At 36.6% G+C, this 22,403-nt stretch overlaps 1 protein-coding gene across 2 annotated transcripts in view; it reads right to left on the bottom strand.

The window, feature by feature from the left end:
• Nucleotides 1-13,575, bottom strand: part of pard3ab (par-3 family cell polarity regulator alpha, b) — a 207,983-nt gene extending 194,408 nt beyond the window's left edge. For both annotated transcript variants that reach the window (XM_056480059.1, XM_056480065.1), the window contains exon 1: nucleotides 13,226-13,575. In XM_056480059.1, coding sequence (XP_056336034.1) covers nucleotides 13,226-13,360 — 135 coding nt within the window. In that variant the 5' untranslated portion in view covers nucleotides 13,361-13,575. The remainder of the gene's footprint in view (nucleotides 1-13,225) is intronic.
• Between the last annotated feature and the right edge of the window lie 8,828 nt (nucleotides 13,576-22,403).

Raw genomic sequence — 22,403 nt, 5'->3', positions numbered from 1 at the left:
TGGCTTGTGTAACTATTTATCCGTGTCAGTGAGACAGCTGAGCCCTCCACCTATTCAATCACATCACACTGAGAGATTACAGACACACACACACACACACACACACACACACACACACACACACACCCTCAGTGAAAGAGTCAAGTTCATTTACAGCTTATAAAGTCATCTGCTCAAAGAAAACACACTCTGTCAGCTCAGCAGTGATTATAACAATCGCTGGGTGTTTTCCTACACTAACCTGAACTCATTTAAGCATGAATCACAGAATGAGGGAAATATCAGCTCTTCCTTTTTTCTTAATGAACAGAAATCCCATAATCTGTAATGTCGTATCATTTACGCTTTCTTCCAGTTAACATTCTTCAAACTATCTTAAATTGTGCGCACCAGAAAAAGGAAACTCGACGTTATGACAGAATTAAAATTTTTTGGGTAAATGTTCTGAAGACAACTACAGTTTTATTTTTTAATAGTAATAGACCGTTAAAGTCTTTTGGGGGACTGATACCGATTTCAACAAAAAACTTTCATGTTTCATCCAATTCCAATATCGATATTACACTAAGAATTATCCCTAAATTTGCAGTTTTTCATATTTTGTGATGTTTTTATTATTTACCCCGTTTATTTAAGTGGACTTCAGGAAAAACCCCCCTGCTCTCCCCCCACTGAGCATCATGGACAGCATTGTGGCAGCAGTGGAGTCATTCAGGTTCCTGGGCACCACCATCTCTCAGGACCTGAAGTGGGACACTCACATTGACTCCATTGTCAAAAAAGCTCAACAGAGGCTGTACTTTCTTCATCAGCTGAGGAAGTTTAACCTCATAAAGGAGCTGCTGAAACAGTTCTACACCTCCATCATTGAATCAGTCATCTGCACATCAATAACTGTCTGGTTTAGCTCAGCTACTAAATACGAACTCCAAAGACTACATCGAATAGTTCAGACTGCTGAGCGAATCACTGGTACAACCCTTCCAACTCCCCAAGAACTGTACTTATCCAGAGCGAGCAGAACGGCTGCCAAAATCACTCTGGACCCCTCACACCCAGCACACTGCCTCTTTGAACTTTTACCTTCTAGTCGACGCTACAGAGCACTGCGCACCAGAACAGCCCGACACAGAAACAGTTTCTTCCCTCAGGCAATCCATCTCATGAACACTTGATGATAATAATTGCGAAACCAACATCACTACTTGTATACACTTTTATACACTTATACACTTATTTAACAACACACTTTACATGCCAATTTGCACATAACAGCTGCACATATAACGTTGTATATAGTAATAAACATGTACATACACTTGTCAATCTGTATATTTGCACTCACTACTTACTTCTATTGTTTTAAATATATATTTATTATCTGTTTTTTGTCCTGTCTCTGTAATCCTGTTGCACTGTAGAAGCTCTGTCACGAAAACAAATTCCTCGTATGTGTGAATATACCTGGCTTTCTGATTCTGATTATGCTTTTGAATTGCATTATGGGATTTTGATCTTTCTTCCAAAACTTTTAATCTTGAATAGTTTGAGAAAGGGACTTTTATTAAAACTTTGAATAGTTTAAAGTGATATATTGTCTGGGTCGGTGTTGTATATTACAGTATAAAAACCTACATAAACTGCCAGCACATTTTCTGTTATTTTACAGACTTAATTCCCTAGATATTATTTCTTATATATTAAATCATTTCAAACTACTAAAATATTAATAAAAGTCACTTTGTTAAACTGCAGAGTTGAATTTTCAACATCAAAAGTCGACAGAGCAGAGATCAAGCTCCCATAACGCATCTCACAACCACAAATAAATGAAAAACACTCACAAAATACAGAAATTGTTAATTTACTGGGAGGTTTTTACAGTGTAGCCAATTGCTATATTTTTACACCTACAATATTTTTCTCCATTAAATTAATTTTACTGAATATACAATATATCAAGAAAGGCACAAGTTAAACACTTCAACTGTAATTTTTACTATTCAATATTTCTTTCACAACACTAACTATTATATGATGTATAATAGAACATATTTAATAAACTTAACATAAAGCCAGTGATATCAAAATTATACATTTTCCTCCTCTAGAAAAATATTCACTAAAGTGCTATGCTGACAGTTTATTTTAAGGTCCAAGATGTATAAGACTGAACTAATCAATGGTATTTTTGCATGAGTTTGCCCAGAAAACAAAATTGAGGTAAAAACACAACGTAAATCTCATTACTTTCATGTAATTAATCTTCAGTATCTAATTTATCACATTATTGCCAATATATCGGTGCATCCCTATTTGTCATTATCTGAAAAAAATACTGTTTAAAACCCACAGTTTCTACAGCTTAAAGGTACAGTTTAAAGGTTTAAAATTATTGTGATAGATTTAAATAAATCCAATATCAGCTGATGTATATCGGTGGCCAATATATCAGTGCATCCCTATTTGTCATTATCTGGAAAAAAAAAAACTGTTTAAAACCTATAGTTTCTACAGCAGTTTCTAATGTTTGACGTAATCTCAACTGAAAAATTAAGAGAGGTTCGACATAGGGTAGTTCCTCCCCTTTTTAAAAAACAGTCAATATCGTTTTGTTTTATCACAGCTCTGCGCATCAAATGAAAAGCAAATGGGAAGCGTCTTGAAGTGGGCGGGGCATGTCAGATACTAGAGACCATTTGATTGGCCAAGATTTGATGAGAAAACTGAAGTCTGAGGTGACTTGGAAAAAAAGCTTTGAATGTTTATATCGGTTTTATATTTTCTAATCGCAAATTTTGTCAGTTTTGGCTAACAGATATCCTTAAAACTTCAATATCTGCATATTAAATTTAAAGAAATAAAAATTTGTCATTTATTGCGATGACACTCAGTATTGACTGATATGAAGAACTCTTGTTGACCATCTCTATTATTATTATTATTCATTCATTTCTCTCATTTTAAAATAAAACGTCATGCAACAACAAAGCAAACAGTGCAACTACTAAAAAGAAGCAAGCACCATAACACAAAAAAGACAGTCAGAATCCAGTTCTAGGCACAGCATTGTTGTGCGACAGGCTATAGAGGAGTGATCAGCTGAGATAGCTCAATTTCTCATCTAAGATCACATTAAACATCAGTATTGCAGTTTAATGCCTTTCCATATGCCTGTTGTCAATCTGTTGTCATATTTTTCTTCACTGTGATCCAACAAAGATTATAGGAGCCCTTCAATAAAGCGAACACACACACATAAATGGACTAATAACCCATAAAACTCAAAAACTCACAGAGATTACACACACAGACAGGAATAATGTGTGCCAGTGCTCTGATGGATAATAATCTCAGTCCTAAAAACCCGAAGTCCACGGTTTCACACGGAACACCTCTGTTTGTGTGTTTGGTATATAAAGCAGCTGAAAGCCAAGAGCACAGACAGGGAAATGAAAGAAAGCCAGAGCTGAATGCAGTTAGAGTAGCGGAGGCATTCGGGGACAGAGAGGAGAGCAAACTGAATGTGCGACAATGTAGCAAACCCAAGGACACTGCAGATCACACATTTACAAGCACTTTCTCTCCCAGAGCACAGTCAATGTGCTTTATTGTTCACATGACTATTTCCTGAGATACTAAACTACTGTTGGACATCAGCATATCAGCTGCATCACACTAACATGCCACTTCTGTGTTATAAAAGCAACGTCACAACAGAAACATTGTCTCGTCGACGTCGATACTCCAAACCATCAGTATATCTAAATCATCATCAACACTTTGAATCATCATAACGAGCTACACTGTAAAAAATAACTGAAGAGGTCTGTTCCCACTACATAGTTTAATACATTGCTGTAATATAAAAATTTTAAATTGCTGATTAGATTAACACTTTTAAATTGTCAGATTAATTTTATTGAGTTTTCACTACAGGAAAATATTGATAATTACATAAACTAAAAGCGTGGCTGATATTAAAGGTAAAGATATCTGTCAATTAGTTTGAAACAATATTTAAGTTGTAGTAACCCAAAGAAATTGGGTTGACAACTAAATTTTTCCACACAAATGGAGTTCTGAATATCAAAGCTCCTCCCCCACAAGAAGCAAGCAAGAAGCAAGTCCAGACAAGTTTTAGGCAGACTGTTTGGCATTTTAAGGTGAGAAATCATTTGGCTTAGTCCCTTTATTAATCTGGGGTCGCCACAGCTGAATGAACCGCCAACTTCACATGTTTTACGCAGCGGATGCCCTTGCAGCTGCAACCCATCACTGGGAAACATCCATACGCACCAATTCACACACAAACACTACAGACAATTTAGCTTACCCAATTCACCTATAGTGCATGTCTTTGGACTTGTGGGGGAAACCGGAGCACCCGGAGGAAATCAGCAGAACCGGAGAACATGCAAACTCCACACAGAAATGCCAACTGACCCAGCCGAGGCTCGAACCAGCAACCTTCTTGCTGTGAGGTGAATGTGCTACACACTGCGCCACCTTGCAGCCCTGAGTTTTATTTATGTCCAAATAAATTCTCCATTTCGCTAGTGTTGGCTACTCCTGGTAAATAGTTGATGTTAGCAGTGTTTTTTGACACAAAAAAAGTTTTTTCTTGCTTTACAAGAACACACAAGAATTTGAGGAGAACCTTGACAGGCAAGTGATGACAATTGCGATTATAAGTGATCAGTCTACTTAGTGATTGAACCACAAGATGGAAACTGTCGTGGTTGAGGGCATGAAAATCATAAATGGAATGGATATCTCAAGGTGCTGTGCTCTATTGATGGCCATAATGCTCTGAATTCAAGTTATCTCGAGGAACTTAAATATACTTGTGAAGTTTCTCGAACTTGATGGACTGAAGCCCAGTGCAAAAGCAATGCGTCTCAAGAACATTATTTTCTGAAGTCTCTACTTATTTCACAGTAGATTTTGCACTTTATGTTGAACTTTGTTGTTTTGTATTTTTAAGTCCACACACTGATGTTTTTTGTTATTTTTCATCCTGTTTATATGAGACAGTACACATTTTTGTTTTGGAAAATCCTGAAAAACTGTAGTTTAAAATAAATAAAAGATTACTGTAAAACAAAAATGTTGTTAAATGTATTTCTTACAAGCAACTAAATGAACAGTAAATTTGAAAACATACAAACAATTTTCAGCTACTTAATTTATTAGAGGTTCTAAACTTGAAAACTTGCATGTATAATTATGGTAATTTAGTACATAACACAAGATTTATTTTTAATTTTAATAAAAATTGTTGAAACAACTTAATTCTTTGAGAACTCAACTTACAAAATTGAGTTTATGCTATGTAAAAATGTCTTTGATCAAAGAGGAAAAGCTTATTTGACTAACATAATAAAATTTGTTGTCTGAACTTCAGTTTGTTAGATGTTATCGTAACTTTAATATAATGTTGCAAACTGTTGCATTAATTTTTTTTGTTTGGTCTAAACAATATTTTTTAGAGTGTAACTCACTGAGTTCCACACCTCATTTCCAGAAACATTGTTTAAAGGTGCTGTATGTAAGTGTTTGACTCTTCTAAAGCATAAAAATACCGTAATATGTTTGCAGATATTTAAGAAACATGCCGACTGAACCTTTCCGTTTATCTGAAAAACAATGCTGAAGTCAGATATCCTGCTTTGAAAATGTTCATTGCATGCCTGAACGCTGTCTTTGCTTTGGTTCTTTTAACCCGCCCACTGCCACTTATATTTCAGCACCCGGGTTGCCTTGTTCGAAAACCGTGTATTTCATTCATTCATTCATTCATTCATTCATTCAGAAAGCACTCAAAGCATGCACCCATGACCGAAATGCGACCTTCGGTGGACAGTAGCAGACTCTGAAATGAGACGCAGATTAAGAGTTCCACATGAGGTTATTAGTTAGCAAATATTATAAATATTATGAGCGTAACCATTAGGTGAGCAGGTTATGGCCCATTTCCACTAGGGCTGTGCAATTAATCGAAAATCCGATTTCGATTTTGGCTTCTAATGATTATGAAAAAGCATTAATCGAGATAAACGATTATTGCATCATACACCACCCCCTTTCCAGTTGTACACATTTGTTGCTCTGCAAAGCTCAGTTCCACGTGAACATTACTAAAAGCATGTACTGTAATGTAACGTTTGCAGCACAGGATGCGCATCATTCATTGATGAACATTCGAATCATTCATGTTTAAAGGCGCGAACGAGACAGCTTGCTTTGTGTGTCTGAGCGCTTAGCCTCGGAGACGAGCGGAGCACACACATCTAACGCCATCTTAACGCGAGTGCTTTAATGGTCAAATACATGCACATTTGTGTCAGAGCGCGGTGTTTAGTAAATATTCATATTAACCCTCATTTGTGTAATAAACAAACATGTTGAGAATCAAAAGACACGTGAAAGTGAAACCATATCAGAGCTGCACTATTCTTAAAGTGACAGCGCGCAATATTCCTCCAGCTGCCTGTTTTTATTATGAATCAAACAACAAATGGAGAAAATCCCTCACTGCTCTTGACTGAAGGACTTTTGTAGCAGAAGTTTTTTTTTTTTACAGTAAAGATGCTTGAAGCACAGTTTATTTTATATTTTTATTCTATTGTATTTATTTCCATTTCTTTATTTACAGGGAGGAAAATAACTGTGCATATATACAGTTAATGTCAGAATTATTAGCCCTCCAACTATCTGCTGCTGCTTTCAGTAGTAAGGCAATAAATGTCATGTAAAATAGCATTCAAACTTACATTGTTAGCATTTAACACTGAATAAAGCACATGAGGTGTACCTGAGGTGATCATTGTCAGTTTTCTATTGTCAGCTGCAAGAAATAGAAGCCGTTTCTAATATATCAATTTCAGGTGTTGGTTAGGACAAAAACTTCTTTTAATATAGAGAATATTCCTTCTATTGCACGGTGGAACCTTTATATAGAACACGATTTAAATCAGCCTTTAGGTTCGATCGTCAGACTCGCTCCTGTTGGTCCCCAATCTGGCACCCTGCGCTTGCATTTGTTTTGATCCAGGAACGCAATACCTAGTTTAACCACTGGGTGTCAAACTTACATACTGCACCTTTAATGCATTTTATTTCTACTTGCTCCATCAATCTTTCAACTGACCACACCTGAAAAAAATACTTATTTTTATCTGCGTTAACTAATGTTGTCAAAAGAATCAAGTTCAGGATCAACCGGTACTGAAATATAAAAACGTCCATTTCTATACACATGCCGTCATTTTTCTTTTTCAGATTTAACTGACATAACTGATGCCATTCCAACAAATAATTGAATACATCCTGCCAGTGAGCTAACGTTGTTGACATTTAACTCCACAACAATATTTAACACAGATCAGAAAAGCTAATGTTTATGTTTGCAAGGCATTATAATTTACAGCTGGCTCAAAACTTTCACACGTCAGGCCATCCTTAATTGTCATAAATTAAATTTGCCATAACAATAACCCTAGATGAGAATATAATAACTGCTCAGCCAAAATGAAACTATATATTCTCATGATAAACCTCTACAACTTCATAATAACAACTGTCATCACAGCCATATACAACAGCAGCTGTTCTGTTTAAGAGACAACAAAGTGGCAATAAGCTTTTTATTTAACACTAGCTCACCACACACACACCACACACTCACAGGTGGCCAGCACTGAAAACACTCATAAACAACTGTGCTCATGCACTACTAAAAGACAAAATAATTTATTCATGTGAACAAACAAGCTTTTGTCTCGCTTGCTCCAGATCGTCCTTCATATTGCACTAAAATCTCTGGGCCGCAGATCATTTAACTGTAAAAGCCGTGTATTGAACGCTATTACTCTAAGTGCTGATCATGAAGGCTGATTTCTCAGCGGCGCGGACCAGATGTTGAGCTATTCTGGGAGATCTGTTGGTGCGAACAGTGGTCAAAACACAAGCCCAAATTGTTTCTCCATTTTACACAACACACATCCATGGGTATATTTGATTTAATTTCATTGCTTTTTCTTTTTTGGATTTGATCTGATTTGATTATGCTGGTACACTTTCACTCACCGGCCACTTTATTAGGTACACCTGTCCAACTGCTCATTAACGCAAATTTCTAATCAGCCAATTACATGACAGCAACTCAATGCATTTAGGCATGTAAACATGGTCAAGACGATCTGCTGCAGTTCAAACTGAGCATCAGAATGGGGAAGAAAGGTGATTTGAGTGACTTTCAACATGGCATGGTTGTTGGTGCCAGACGAGCTGGACTGAGTATTTCAGAAACTGCTGATCTACTGGGATTTTCACACACAACCATCTCGGGGTTTACAGAGAATGGTCTGAAAAAGTGAAAATATCCAATGAGCGGCAGTTCTGTGGGCGCAAATGCCTTGTTGATGAAAGAGCTCAGAGGAGAATGGACAGACTGGTTGGAGCTGATAGAAAGGCAGCAGTAACTTAAATAACCACTCATTACAACCAACGTTTGAATCTCTGAATGCACAACATGTCCAACCTTGAGACGGATGGGCTACAGCAGCAGAAGACCACACAGGGTGCCACTCCTGTCAGCTAAGAACAGGAAACTGAGGCTACAATTTGCACAAGCTCACCAAAATTGGACAATAGAAGATTGGGAAAATGTTGCCTGGTCTGAAGAGTCTCGAATTCTGCTGCATCATTGCGGATGATAGGGTCAGAATTTGGCATCAACACCATGAAAGCATAGACCCATCCTGCCTTGTATCAATGGTTCAGGCTGGTGGTGGTGGTGTAATGGTGTGTGGGATATTTTCTTGGCACACTTTGGGCCCATTAGTACAAACTGAGTATTGTGTCAACACCACAGCCTACCTGAGTATTGTTGCTGACCATGTCCATCTCTTTAAGACCACAGTGTACCCATCTTCTGATGGCTACTTCCAGCAGGATAACGCACCATGTCATAAAGCGTGAATCATCTCTGGTTTCTTAAACATGACACTGAGTTCACTGTACTCAAATGGCCTCCACAGTTACCAGGACTCAATCCAATAGAGCACCTTTGGGATGTGGTGGAACGGGAGATTTGCATCATGGATGTGCAGCCGACAAATCTGCAGCAACTGCGTGATGCTATCATGTCAATAACAGACATTTCTGTGTATTATGTGAACATAATGGCAGATCAGCTCAAATGTTGATGGGAAATAGATATTTTTGAATCCGTAGAAATGAATAAATACAATTTCACCAGATGACTTGAATATCTTTATCTGGAAAAAATGTATAATTTTAGATTGATTGGATTGATTCTATTTTGGAGGGCATCTGCATAAAAAAAATATATTAAACAAAATAAAAGCATTGATAAATACAATAAAAAGTTATAATTGAAATAAATATTGTTTATCGTTTTCAAAGTCTAACAGTATTGAGGTACCGTAATTATTGAAAAAAATAAAAATATTTAAATAAAATGAATCGTTATTAAAGTTACCAATGGTACAATTGCTTATGCCTGAATGCTTTTAGAAATCAACTAAAAAATTAAGCATTCTTTGGAGTAGGGCTGCACAATAATAGAAAAATGTAGCATAGAGATATTTGGGCAATGCGGTGGCGGAGTAGGTAGTGCTGTCTCCTCACAGCAAGAAGGTCACTGGTTCGAGCCTCGGCTGGATCAGTTGGCGTTTCTGTGAGGAGTTTGCATGTTCTCCCAGCGTTCGCGTGGGTTTCCTCCAACGACGTGGTACAGGTGAATTGGGTAGGCTAAATTGTCCATAGTGTATGAGTGTGAATGAATGTGTATGGATGTTTCCCAGAGATGGGTTGCAGCTGGAAGGTCATCCGCTGGTAAAACATGTGCTGGATAAGTTGGCGGTTTATTCCGCTTTGGCGACCCCTGATTAATAAAGGGACTAAGCTGAAAAAAAATGAATGAATGATTAGAGATATTTGTTTCCAGAACCGATTGGTATCGAATTCCAGTATCATGACAACACTAGTCTGCGATACAGATTGCGATTTGAATACAATTTCTCCAGATGACTTCAATATCTTTATTTGGAAAGAATTTATCATTTTTGATTGACTGAGATGATTCTGTTTCGGAGGGCATCTGCATAAACAATAATCAAATAAACAAGTTAAAGCATAGATAAATACATTAACGTTGAAGTTACAATTAAAATAAACAGGTGTTTATTGTTTTTCGAGTCTAATAGTATTGAGTAGGGAATGGTACCAAAACTGGGTACTTTATCGGTACTACTTTATAAAAGACCGAAGTATTGATAAGCTCTGACGTTAACGGCTATCAGTACTGGAGAATTATTGCTGAATAAACATTACTTACAGCAGCATAATTTAACTGACCAACCTTTTCTAATTTGCGATATTTGATATTCGTCTGCACAGTCGGCAATCACACATGAGAAATGCTTGTGTTTCCGCCGAGCGCGTCAAGTATAAAAGCCTTCGTAGTTCTTGGCTATGCACACACACACATAGCTCATAAGTTTGTGGAGTGAGCCAAATGGGTTGTATTTTCCAAATGGACAGCAACAATGCCCGTTGCAACAAATGCAACAAGTTGCTTTCCTATAAGCGGAAACGCAAGCAATCTGGCTAAGTGAAAGTATCTTACAAAAGTGCATTAACTACAATGAAAAGTAATGAAAAGTTTTTGACTGCCTAGCTACTAACGGTAACGTTACATCATCCACATCGTTATGCCAGCAGTCAATCACCTAAATTAGTATAATATTAATAGTTAAATAAACACACAGATTCGGTTACAATGAAAACAGTATTGTTTTCTGCAGTATTGCTTTTCTGTATTTACAAATATAGCCTATGATGAATAGCCTAATAATAAACTATGCTTATTAAGAAATTATAAAAAAAAAAAATTCAAGATGCTCCAAAACTGTATTTAAAACACAGTTAACTCCCAAAACATCGTTAACTCATTTAGGTGAATGCGTTAATCAATAATTATAAACATTATCTCATTTATCTGCATTTTGCAACACAAAGAGGGTTTTTTGCAGCATTTTCAACTGCAGGAGCACAAGAAAGATTCTGACTTCAACCAGAAAAGGCAAACATGTTGATTTTTCACCAGAAAAATTGTTAAAAACTGAGAGTCATTTTCCTTCAAACCATTGTGCATTCTTTTACAGGAAGAAAAAAAATATTTATTTGTTTTACAATTATTGGTTTCGTTTTATTTTACATTAAAAACGTAATAATAAAATAAAGTGTTGTTAATTCTGTTCCATTTGTTTTTTTCATGAATAAACACTACAAATAGTACCGATAAGAGAACCGTTAAAGCACCGAACTATTATGTGGTATCGCTAAAAGTAGTAATACTGTTAAAACCTTAACGATACCCATCCCTAATATTGAAGTACAGTAATTATTAATAAAAATAAAAACAATTTAACAAAATTAATCGTTATTAAAATTACTAATGGTACAATTTATTACGTCTAATTGCTTCTAAAATTCTCCTACAGTCACAGGCCTAAAAAAAAACATGCAAATAAAAAATTGCAATACAATATGCGACTAATGCGAATGATCACATTATGATATCAATGCTGAAACAATATATTGCACAGCCTCACATTGGTCTTGATGGTGCTTTAACTTGAATATGATTTCATAGCCAAAAGCTGGAGAAAAAAACTACACTACTGGAAAACAGAGATAAAATACTGAAACCCGGCTTTCAAAATTGTTTTATAAACAATGGAATTACCGGTGTATTTGACTAAAACAGTATGACAAACATTCTTGAATCGGCAGTAAACTCACATTCCAACAGGGCGAATGTTTATATGTTTGCCGATGAATAGCATGTACATTTAATTCTTTCTGACAGCAAACACTTGAACGTGAACTTGTAATCTCAATTTCCTAAGTGGAAATTAATTTTTTGACAGCACGCTGTAGAATAGACAATAAATAACGCTGAAGCATGTGGATTAGTCAATACATTCTATTAAAATATCTGTCATAAATAATTTTTACAATCCTACAAGCTTTTATTTACAGTAAAAACAACTTTAGGGTGGGGATGCTTGCGTTTTGTGTCATCTTTACACCATGTCCTGAAGCAACTGAAGTAAACACGTCTTGGATTATTAAGGTTAACGATTAATTGATTGATTAATCATTTATTCAAACAATGACTGATCGTGGGAATTTGTGGAAACTCACATTCCTCGCAGATACCAATAAAGACAAATGAAATCTTTTAGAATCGCGTGAGGCGGAGTTTGCTCTTGGAAAAAAAAGGAAAATCAAACGATGACAACATTGTAGCCCCATGAGAGGTCGACCAGCTATGCACAATAAAAAAAGACATTTTCTATTAGTATGACATGTTTGAAGTTTTGTAATGATATTTAGCCACTAATATGTTTTGTAATCATGCAAATTAACTAAATAATAATAGGTTGATAGTAATTACATCTTCAGCGCCCCATACTGCTAACGACGCGTCGAGGTGAGCGTCTGCTGGAGTTCTCGCGCTCAACCGACCGCTTGTTGATTCCTGACCGACAGCGTCCCTGTTTTGGCGCGTCGCTCTCTTGAAGTATATCTGCGTTTAACTTCCAAACAACGGTTTACATGTACAAACCGTTTAAAAGACATTTGAGTTATATGACTGTTAGCCTAGCAGCAGCCTCATTGAAACAAAGCCCAGGACTCACTCTCTCTCTCTCTCTCTCACACACACACACACACAAGACAAAAGTTCAAGACATTTTGTTCATCAAACAGCATAATGATGCGTCAGCTGTAGCAACCAGCCGTGCACACCAAAACTCAATATACATAGTATTGCGTTCTATTTAATGCTGTCTTTACTAAATGGAGGTAATAACATGGAGTAAACTTCGTCCTTTCCAGCATTACTTCGTATTGCCCTACTTCCCAGTGGATTTCAGTGCACCATTTTGGACATAAAGAACAAAGAAGGCGGATTGGAACACTGTAGCAGGATAAAAACACACAGCGCTTTATTTAATGGAGAATAAAGGCGTTCTTTGAAGTGCTGAGCGGAGTTAAAGTGTCCGGACGGTCCTGATCCCTTCCCCCGCTCACTCACTCCGTCTCCACACCGCCATATTTGCAGCCCTCACCGGCGCAACTATGTTTCCAAAGCACAATCAGATGATACAGTGAAACAGCATCTCACCTTGGCGATCGCTCTCCGGTACCGCATCGCGGCCTGCTGGACGAGCGACTGCACTTTAATGTTTCCATCTCCGCACGGAACCACGACCCGAGTTCTCCCAAAACACACCGTCACTTTCATAGTTCCAACTCTCATTAGACCTTCCCGAATCCAAGGGAAACTCGGGATCAAAAGCTCCCGTGCTCTGGTGTCGAGATCATCAATAATCTTTGGTTCAGCACCTTGGCGGATCGGTGTGACTTACGGTCGGTATCCGTCCCGTTTCATCGCGGCGGGCGCTGTGCCGCGGTGTATGACCACCTGTTTAGTGTTTGGGGTCTGTGTACGGGAACCGCGCCGTGTTCAGTCGGTTTGGGAGCAACGACCATGGGCTTTGTGCGCCCTCTGGCGGTAAACACCGAACTGCAGTGTCGGTAATGCTTGAAAATGGCACATATTAAATATATTTGACACTATTTGTTCAAAACGTTAAAGCGTTAACTTTTTTAAATAAAAGAAAATGTGTGTATATTAACATTCGTTGGATTTATTATGTTTAGGAGTCAGTTTTATGGATGCATGAATAAAATCTCAGTCTCTTAAAGGGCCAGTTACCTTAAAATAAACATTGTGTTAAAGGGATAGTTCACCCTTAAGGGAACGTTCTGTCATCAAATAGACGACCTTCACTTGTCATCAGGGGCGGATTTTGTGATTTTGGGGCCATAAGCAATTCCAGCCATGCGACAAAAATTTCTAAAATGCACCTTTTGTGTTTAATTTTATTATTATTATTATTATTCTGCTGTTTTTTCTTATATCATTCGATCTCGTTTTCTACATTTTCTCTTTATGCAAAATAATAATTATATGTAAAGCACCTGGTAAAACCTTTGAAACTATTTGTTTCCTAAGTTAAATTCGCAACTAAACAAAATAAATGAACTATTTCGTTTTAAAGACTAAATCTTTACTGATTTGACTGCTGGACTGGTCCATGATTGAAGGTGGGGGGACACGTTTGCGCAGATGTAACAATTACATTCAAATAAAAAATGTTTAGACCCTCAGCATATAAAATATGATAGAAAAGATGTTATATATAATTTATAGCATCATTTATACTTCTAGGTATTTATTTCGGGGCCCTCAGATTGTCCTAATTACATTGCTTATTGGTTAAATCCGTCACTGCTTGTCACAAACCTGTTTGAGTGTCTTTGCTCTGTTGAACACAAAATAAGTTTGAATAACATTTTGTAAATCTGAAACTATTGTCCACCATAGTACAGCAGTCAACAGTTGAAGTGGATCAAAGTTTTTCAACATAGTTCTAGACAAGAATGGCTTATGTGGAATAGTTTTAGGACAACTTTGATGAAAGTTTTGAACCACTTTAAATGTTGACTTCTATATTTGTTTTTCCTATGGAAGTCAATATTTACAGGTTTCTCAGAATATCGTCTTTAGTCAACAGATAGGAAAGCTTGGAACCACTTGGGAGAGAGTACATTTCATTTTTGCCTGAGGTATCCCTTTAATTTACTCACTCTTCCAAGATGCAGGTGAATTTTTATTTTTTTTTTAAATATTCATGATGACCTTTAGCCATAACTGTGGCCATTGTTGATATTAATAAAACCCAAGTTAATGGACTAAAGTTCACCCAAAAATGAAAATTTCCTCACTGTTTACTCACACTCAAAGGGTTATAAACTTTTGTGAAATTCTTTTTTCTGTTGAACACAATATACAGTACACACACTGGCAACACAAAATTAAAACCTGTGACTCTCTGTCCCAGTAGAGATCATGTCAGACACCCACTCTGATCAGGGAATCACACTACAGTAACCTTCTCCCTTTACAATGCACCAGCATGAGAAAGGTTTATCCAACCATTTTGCCCTAATGGATTAAAGGCAAAGAATATTTAAGATCTTCTGATTGAGTTAAAACAAAAAATAAACCACCAAAAAAGGGTTATATAAAAATAGCCTTTATCATTCAATAACAGACTTAAAATTTCACTTGAACTTTAACCCTTATTTACTGTTAGGGATGTTTTCATCTACTCCGGGCCTTCATCTACTCTTATGCATCAGATAAATCTTTTTTCTCAATTTGTTTTGCATAAATCTGTTAATCAACCTCGGTCTTGATCAAAACTATCGAATTGCTTAGAAAATTACAGGATGTGAACTTTGCAATGATGTTGCTAATTTGGTGAAACAAACACATAAATGACGTATTTTCAATATAAAATGCAGCTGTGAACTGGATTTTTTTCACCTCCTTTTATTAAAGTCCTGGACATGTGAAACAACATTGCCTTTGATGCATTGTTTTTGGTAAATTTTCATTTTTTCTCCCTAATTTACTGTTGGTGGCTGTTTTTGCCCCATTGACTTCCATTATAACCACATTTATTTGATTACAAAAGCATGGCATCATATAATCATGCATTTTTGTTTGTTGGTGGTTTTCCCTGGTGGGAAGAGGTAAAATAAGTAATTTTACTGTTGGAAAAAAAAGCTTAGTTTCTGGATTTTATATGGAGTATATCAGCAAATTAAAGTGTGTGTATGTGTGTCTGTGAGTGTGTGAGAGTGACCTATGCGCACTTAACTTGATGTGTTTGAGAAAATCAAAATATGCATCTCAGCTCTCAGAACTACATGGAGTAAACAAAAACAAAGACTGTGTTTTAATGCACCATCAAATGTGGTTATAATGCAGTCAATGGGGCGAAAACAGCCACCAACAGCAACTTAAGGAGAAAAAATGAAAATCTAACAAAGCATCAAAGCCAATGTTGTTGCTAATTGTTCACATGTCCAAGGCTGTGATAAAAGGAAAAAAAAATCCAGTACAAAATTACTTTCTATATTGAAAATAGGTCATTTTGTGTGATATTTTCACCAAATCAGTGACATCATTTGTGAACTTGGCAATTACAGAGTTAAAATCCTGCAATTTTCTTAACAATTTAGAAGTTTTGATCCGGACTGAGGATGATTAACAGATTTATGCAAAACAAATTGAAAAGTCCTGGACATGTAAAACAGCATTGCCTTTGATGCATTGTTTTTGATACATTTTCATTTCTTCTCCCTAATTTATTGTTGGTGGCTGTTTTTGCCCCATTGACTTCCATTATAACCACATTTATTTGATTACAAAACCATGGCATCATATAATCATGCATTTTTGTTTGTTGGTGGTTTTCCCTGGTGAGAAGAGGTAAAATATGTAGGTCATTTTGTGTGATATTTTTCACCAAATCAGTGACATCATTTGTGAATTTGGCAATTACAGAGTTAAAATCCTTCAATTTTCTTAACAATTTGGTAGTTTTGATCAGGACTGAGGGTGATTAACAGATTTATCCAAAACAAATTGAAAAAAAAAGATTTACCTGATGCATTTTTTCAGCAGTTTACTTCAGTGGATATTTTCGTCCCGAACATATCAAAAGGGTAGTAAATTTGAACAGTGCACAAGGGTTAAACAAAATGCTGAAGATCTGGCATACTAGACTTAAAAAGACTTGACATTTTTTTAAAATAATGATGGCTTAAAATATCAGTTTAAATTCACAAACAAATCATGTTTTAATTGGACAAATCAAAATACATATAATTAATTAAAAATAACAAGTTGCCAGTTACTTTTATTTCACACCTTTTATATAAAATTTTCACCTCAAACCCCATATCATAAATTAAATATATCAATTCATTCACAATTTTTCATTTTTATGTTTTATTTCATAAATTGCTAACTTATTCCTCCTTTTAAAATTTTTTTTAAATGTCACTCCACACATCAAGGTGTGAATAATTCAACATTCGTTTCCGGACATGTGGGCAATTGTGTGTGCATTTATGTATATGTGTGTCACATTTAACTTTCTGCTAGTACGACAGAGCTGTACTAAAATAGAAACAGTGGGCAGGTGGTATTGGATAGTGATACGGTGCACACACGCCCAGGGCCTGATACAGATTAGTTCTGCAAGCCCAGTTGAGTGAAGCTTTAGTGGAACAGCTGTAGGATTACAGGCGCACACTTTGATCTACGTGAGGTACAATGACCAGATGCTCCAGAAGATCCATTGCTGATGAACTCCAGCAGCAAACTTTACTATCGGCTCCTCATGTCATCCTATAGTTACTGAGCTATTGGATCTGCGAGTCGCCATCTGTGTGTTAAAGGGACAGCTCACCCAAAAATAAAAATTCTGCCATTATTTACCCGCTTCACTTGTTCCAAACCACACTCAAAAAAAATTTGTGCTGTTTGTTCAAACTACTTGTTTAAAATGAGCTGAAGCACCACAATTCTTGTTATTTATTTGGGCATTTCATTTGTTTTATGTTCAATCCACTTAAATTTGTATAAAAGTTAAGTTAACTTAATTTTTTTGTGTTAGGACAACATGAATGATGTTGGTGTAATTACCTGGTTAGTGGATATGTAGTTCCAAACATGCTTTGTGTAATATTAAGAGGGGGGAAATGAAATTAACCTTGAAAATTCATTCATTTTCTTTTCCGCTTGGTCCCTTTATTAATCTGGGGTCACCACAACGGAATGAAAAGCCAACTTATTCAGCATATGTTTTACACAGAGGATGCCCTTCCAGCTGCAACCCATCTCTGGGAAACATCCATACACTCTCAATTACACACATACACTATTGACAATTTATCTTACTCAATTCACCTGTAGTGCATGTTTTTTGGGCTGTGGGGGAAACCGGAGCAGCTGGAGGAAACCCACACGAACACGGGGAGAAAATGCACACTCCACACAGAAATGCCAACTGACCCAGCTGAGGCTTGAACCAGCGACCTTCTTGCTGTGAGGCGACTGCGCTACCCACTGCACCACCCTTATCTTGAAAATTAAATTATAAATTTGTTACAGTTTAATTCACACTTAGTTTAAAGATTTAGAAGAGTTTCATGTAAGGTTTTAAATTTTGAGGTTAACACCTTGCAGAAGAGTAGCACTCAGTTTGGGTGTTGGCAGCTTTATTCACCACAATCTTGCTTGTTACTTCACTCAGTAAGACACAACTGTGCTTATACCAGTTCTGAGATCATTAATTATTAATTCATTCATTTTCCTTCAGCTTAGTCCCTTTATTCATCAGGGGTCGCCACAGCGGAATGAACCGCCAACTTATCCAGCATATGTTTTACACAGCGGATGCCTTTACAGCTGCAAATCAGTACTGGGAAACATCCATACACACTCATTCACAAACATGCTCTACGGCTAATTTAGTTCATCCAATTCACCTATAGCGCATGCCTTTGGACTATGGGAGGAACCTGAGCACCCATTGGAAACCCACACGAATACAGGGAGAACATGCAAACTCCACACAGAAATGCCAACTGACCCAGCCGAGACTCGAACCAGCAACCTTCTTGCTATGCGACGACAGTGCTACCCACTGCGCCACCATGTCACCCCTTTATTAATCCGGGGTCACCATAGCCGAATGAACCACCAATTTATCCAGCAGATGTTTTACTCAAGGATGCCCTTCCAGCTGCAACCCATCTCTGAGAAACATCCATAGATACTCATTCACACTCATACACTACGAACAATTTAGTCTACCCAATTCCCCTGTACCGCATGTCTTTGGACTGTGGGGGAAACCGGAGCACCCGGAGGAAACCCACGCGAATGCAGGGAGATATTTCAAATTATTTTACGTAAATAGAAAACCCAAGAAAGGGTGGCTCAGTGGCGCAGTCGCCTCACAGCAAGAAGGTCACTGGTTCAAGTCCCAGCTGGGTCAGTTGAATGTCACTTGGCATTTCTGTGTGGAGTTTGTTCTCCCTGTATTGACCTGTGTTTCCTCCAGGTGCTCCTGTTTCCCCAACAGTCCAAAGGCTGTGACTGGTCAGTACCTTGATACGAGTCCACATGGGAAAGCTAGGTTGCTGCGGGAAGTAGTGTTAGTGAGGCCAACAGGGAGCGCTCAACCTGCGGTCTGTGTGGGTTCTAATGTCCCAGCATATTGATGGTACTCTGTACTACTCAGTGAGCGCTGTCTTTCAGATGAGACGTTAAACCAAGGTCTCGACTCTCATTGGTCGTTAAAAAACCCAGGATGTTCTTCGAAAAAGAGTAGGGGTGTAACCCCGGTATCCTGGCCAAATTTGCCCACTGGCCTCTGTCCATCATGGCCTCCTAACCCTCCGCATATCATAATTGGCTTCATCACTCTGTCTCCCCCCCAGTAATATGTGTGTGGTCTGCGGGCTGGCGCAATATGGCTGCCAGGGCATCATCAGGTGGATGATGGACACTGGGGGTGGATGAGGAGATCCCCCCCTCCCCCACTGTGTAAAGCTCTTTAAGTGTCTAGAAAATTGCTACATAAATGTAAGGAATTATTTTTATTATTGCTATGAAACACCAATATGGTGCGGCTAAATGTCAACTTCGATTTAAATGGCCCTGGCAGACACTGTAAAAAATGCAGGGTTCCACACAATTCATTCATGTTGTCCCAACACAAATTGATTAGGTTAACTTAACACTTTTAACAAATTTATGTGGATTGAACATAAAAAAATAAGTTTTCCCAATGAAATCTCAAGAATTGTTGTTTCAGCTTATTTTAAATAAGTAGTTTGAACAAGCAAAACATTATTTTTTGAGTGTAAGTAACTTGAGTTAAAATTAATTGTAACTTGAGTGTAAAATCACTGAAAAAAGTGTTGCATGCAAAACTGTTGCAAACAATTTATTTTTGTTGAATTTAAACAAACAAATTAAATTGAGCAATGTTCAACTTAATTTGTTTGTTTAAATTCAGCCCAAATAAATAGTTTAAAACACTTAACATAAAAATATTGAGTAAATCCAAGGAATCATCTTTGAATATTTTTTTTCAGTGTAATATGAAATTAAATTACTCAATTCAATTGCGTGGAAAAGATTTCCTTAATAGGTCCGTTCAGCACCTTTTTTTGAGTGCACAGTATAAAAAATGCTGGATTCCACACAATGGATTTGTGTTGGGCCAACATAAAGGAATTAACTCATTAGCTTTTGCAAATTTAAGTGGATGGAACATAAAACAATTAAGCTGTCAGAAAAAAGGCATGAATTGTGCTGTTTCAGCTCATTTAAAATAATTTAATTAATTCTTTTTTTTAGTACAGTGTGAGTTTTATTCTTCTGTTGAACACAAAAAGAAGATATTCTGAAGAATGCTGGAAACCTGTAACTAGTGACTTCATTTGTTTTCCCTCAAAGTACAGGTTTCCACCATTCTTCAGAATAGTTTTGTGTGTGTGTGTGTGTTTAACAGAAGAAAAAAACACTGATTTGGAACAAGCCAAGGGAGTGAATGATGATAGAATTTTCATTTTTTGGGTGAACTATCTCTTTAAGAGCCAGGAAGTTTCAGATCTGCTGGCAGTGCATCTTTTTATCTTCTCATAACCAGTCCAAATGGTGGGCTGAATCTGAATCCCAGAGCTGGATTGAGTCTGCAGTGACTCATCATTTATAGATGAGCATCTGTTTTGCTGACAAAGGAACTGAGCCCCTCCTGTTTTTTTTCAGTTCATTCATCTACAACAAATCTGGCACATAGTTTCCAACCAAGGCAATCAACACTGACTTGAGAGTTCTTTGCACAATTATGCCATAAATGCTGCAGTAGCCTCAAAGTTTCCCATTAACAAACTACTTAAACTTGGTCAGAACTTTAACATTTTTACATTATAGACAGCTGAATATTCTTCCTTCTTTCTTTCTTTCTTTCTTTCTTTCTTTCTTTCTTTCTTTCTTTCTTTCTTTCTTTCTTTCTTTCTTTCTTTCTTTCTTTCTTCCTTCCTTCTTTCTTTGTTTGTTTTCTTTCTTTCTTTTCTTCCTTTTTTTCTTTTCTTTTCTTTCTTTCTTTTTTCCTTCCTTCTTTCTTTCTTTTTTTCTTCTTTCCTTCCGTCTTCCTTTCTTTTTTCTTTCTTTCTTCCTTCCTTGTTTCTTTCTTTGTTTGTTTCTTTCTTTCTTTTCTTCCTTTTTTTCTTTTCTTTCTTTCTTTCTTTTTCCTTCCTTCTTTCTTTCTTTATTTTCTTTCTTCCTTTCTTCTTTCCTTCCTTCTTTCTTTCTTTCTTTCTTTACTTTCTGTCTTTTTTACTTTCTTTATTTTCTTCCTTCCCTCCTTCCTTCTTTCTTTCTTCCTTGCTTCCTTCCTTCCTTCTTTCTTTCTTTCTTTCTTTCTCTCTTTCCTTATTTATTTTCCTCCTTCCTTCCTTTCTTTCTTTCCTTCCTTCCTTCTTTCTTTGTTTCCTTTTTTATTTTCTTGCTTCCTTCCTTTATTCTTTCTTTCTTTCTTGCTTTCCTTTTTCTTTCTTGCCTTCCTTCCTTCTTTTTTCTCTCTCTCTCTTTCTTTCTTTATTGCATCCTTTCTTATTTCTTTTATTCCTTTTTTCTTCCTCCCTCTCTCCCTTCTTTCTTTCTTTCCTTTATTCTTTCTTTACTTCCTTCCTACTTTCTTTCTTTCTTTCTTTCTTTCTTTCTTTCTTTCTTTCTGTCTTTCTTTCCTTTTTCCCTTCTTTCTTTATTTTCCTCTTTCAAAAATGTGGATTTTCATAAATGGGTTTGCAATCAAGCTATGACATCATCATTAATTGGCAAAAAGAGGGATGGTATTATAACTTCTCCATGTCATAATGTATTTAACATGACAAAAAAACTTGTCATATTTTGTAAGTCAAAGAGAGGTAACAAGAGAGTCAAAATCAGGAAAATTCTGAAATTTCTTTCTTTCTTTTCTTCTTTTTTCTTTTCTTTTCTTTTGTTTCCTTTTGTTTGTTTGTTTGTTTGTTTGTTTCTTTCTTTCTTTCTTCCTTCCTTGTTTCTTTCTTTCTTTCTTTCTTTCTTCCTTCCATGTTTCTTTCTTTCTTTGTTTTCTTTCTTTTCTTCTTTTTTCTTTTCTTTTCTTCTTTTGTTTGTTTGTTTGTTTGTTTGTTTCTTCCTTCCTTGTTTCTTTCTTTCTTTGTTTTCTTTCTTTCTTTCTTTCTTTTTTCAGGAAAATTCTGTCTGTCGGTCTTCTTACATGTTGGTGAAACATTACGTATATGTGAGAACTGAGAAAGTATGTTACTCTTCTATCACTAGATGTCGCTGTTTCATCAAACTTCTTTATATTAAACGTAAT

The sequence above is a fragment of the Danio aesculapii genome, chromosome 2, assembly GCF_903798145.1.
Source record: "Danio aesculapii chromosome 2, fDanAes4.1, whole genome shotgun sequence".
Classification (NCBI taxonomy): Eukaryota; Metazoa; Chordata; class Actinopteri; order Cypriniformes; family Danionidae; genus Danio; species Danio aesculapii.
The sequence above is the reverse complement of the archived record's forward strand: the minus strand, read 5'-3'. Positions and strand labels throughout refer to the sequence as shown.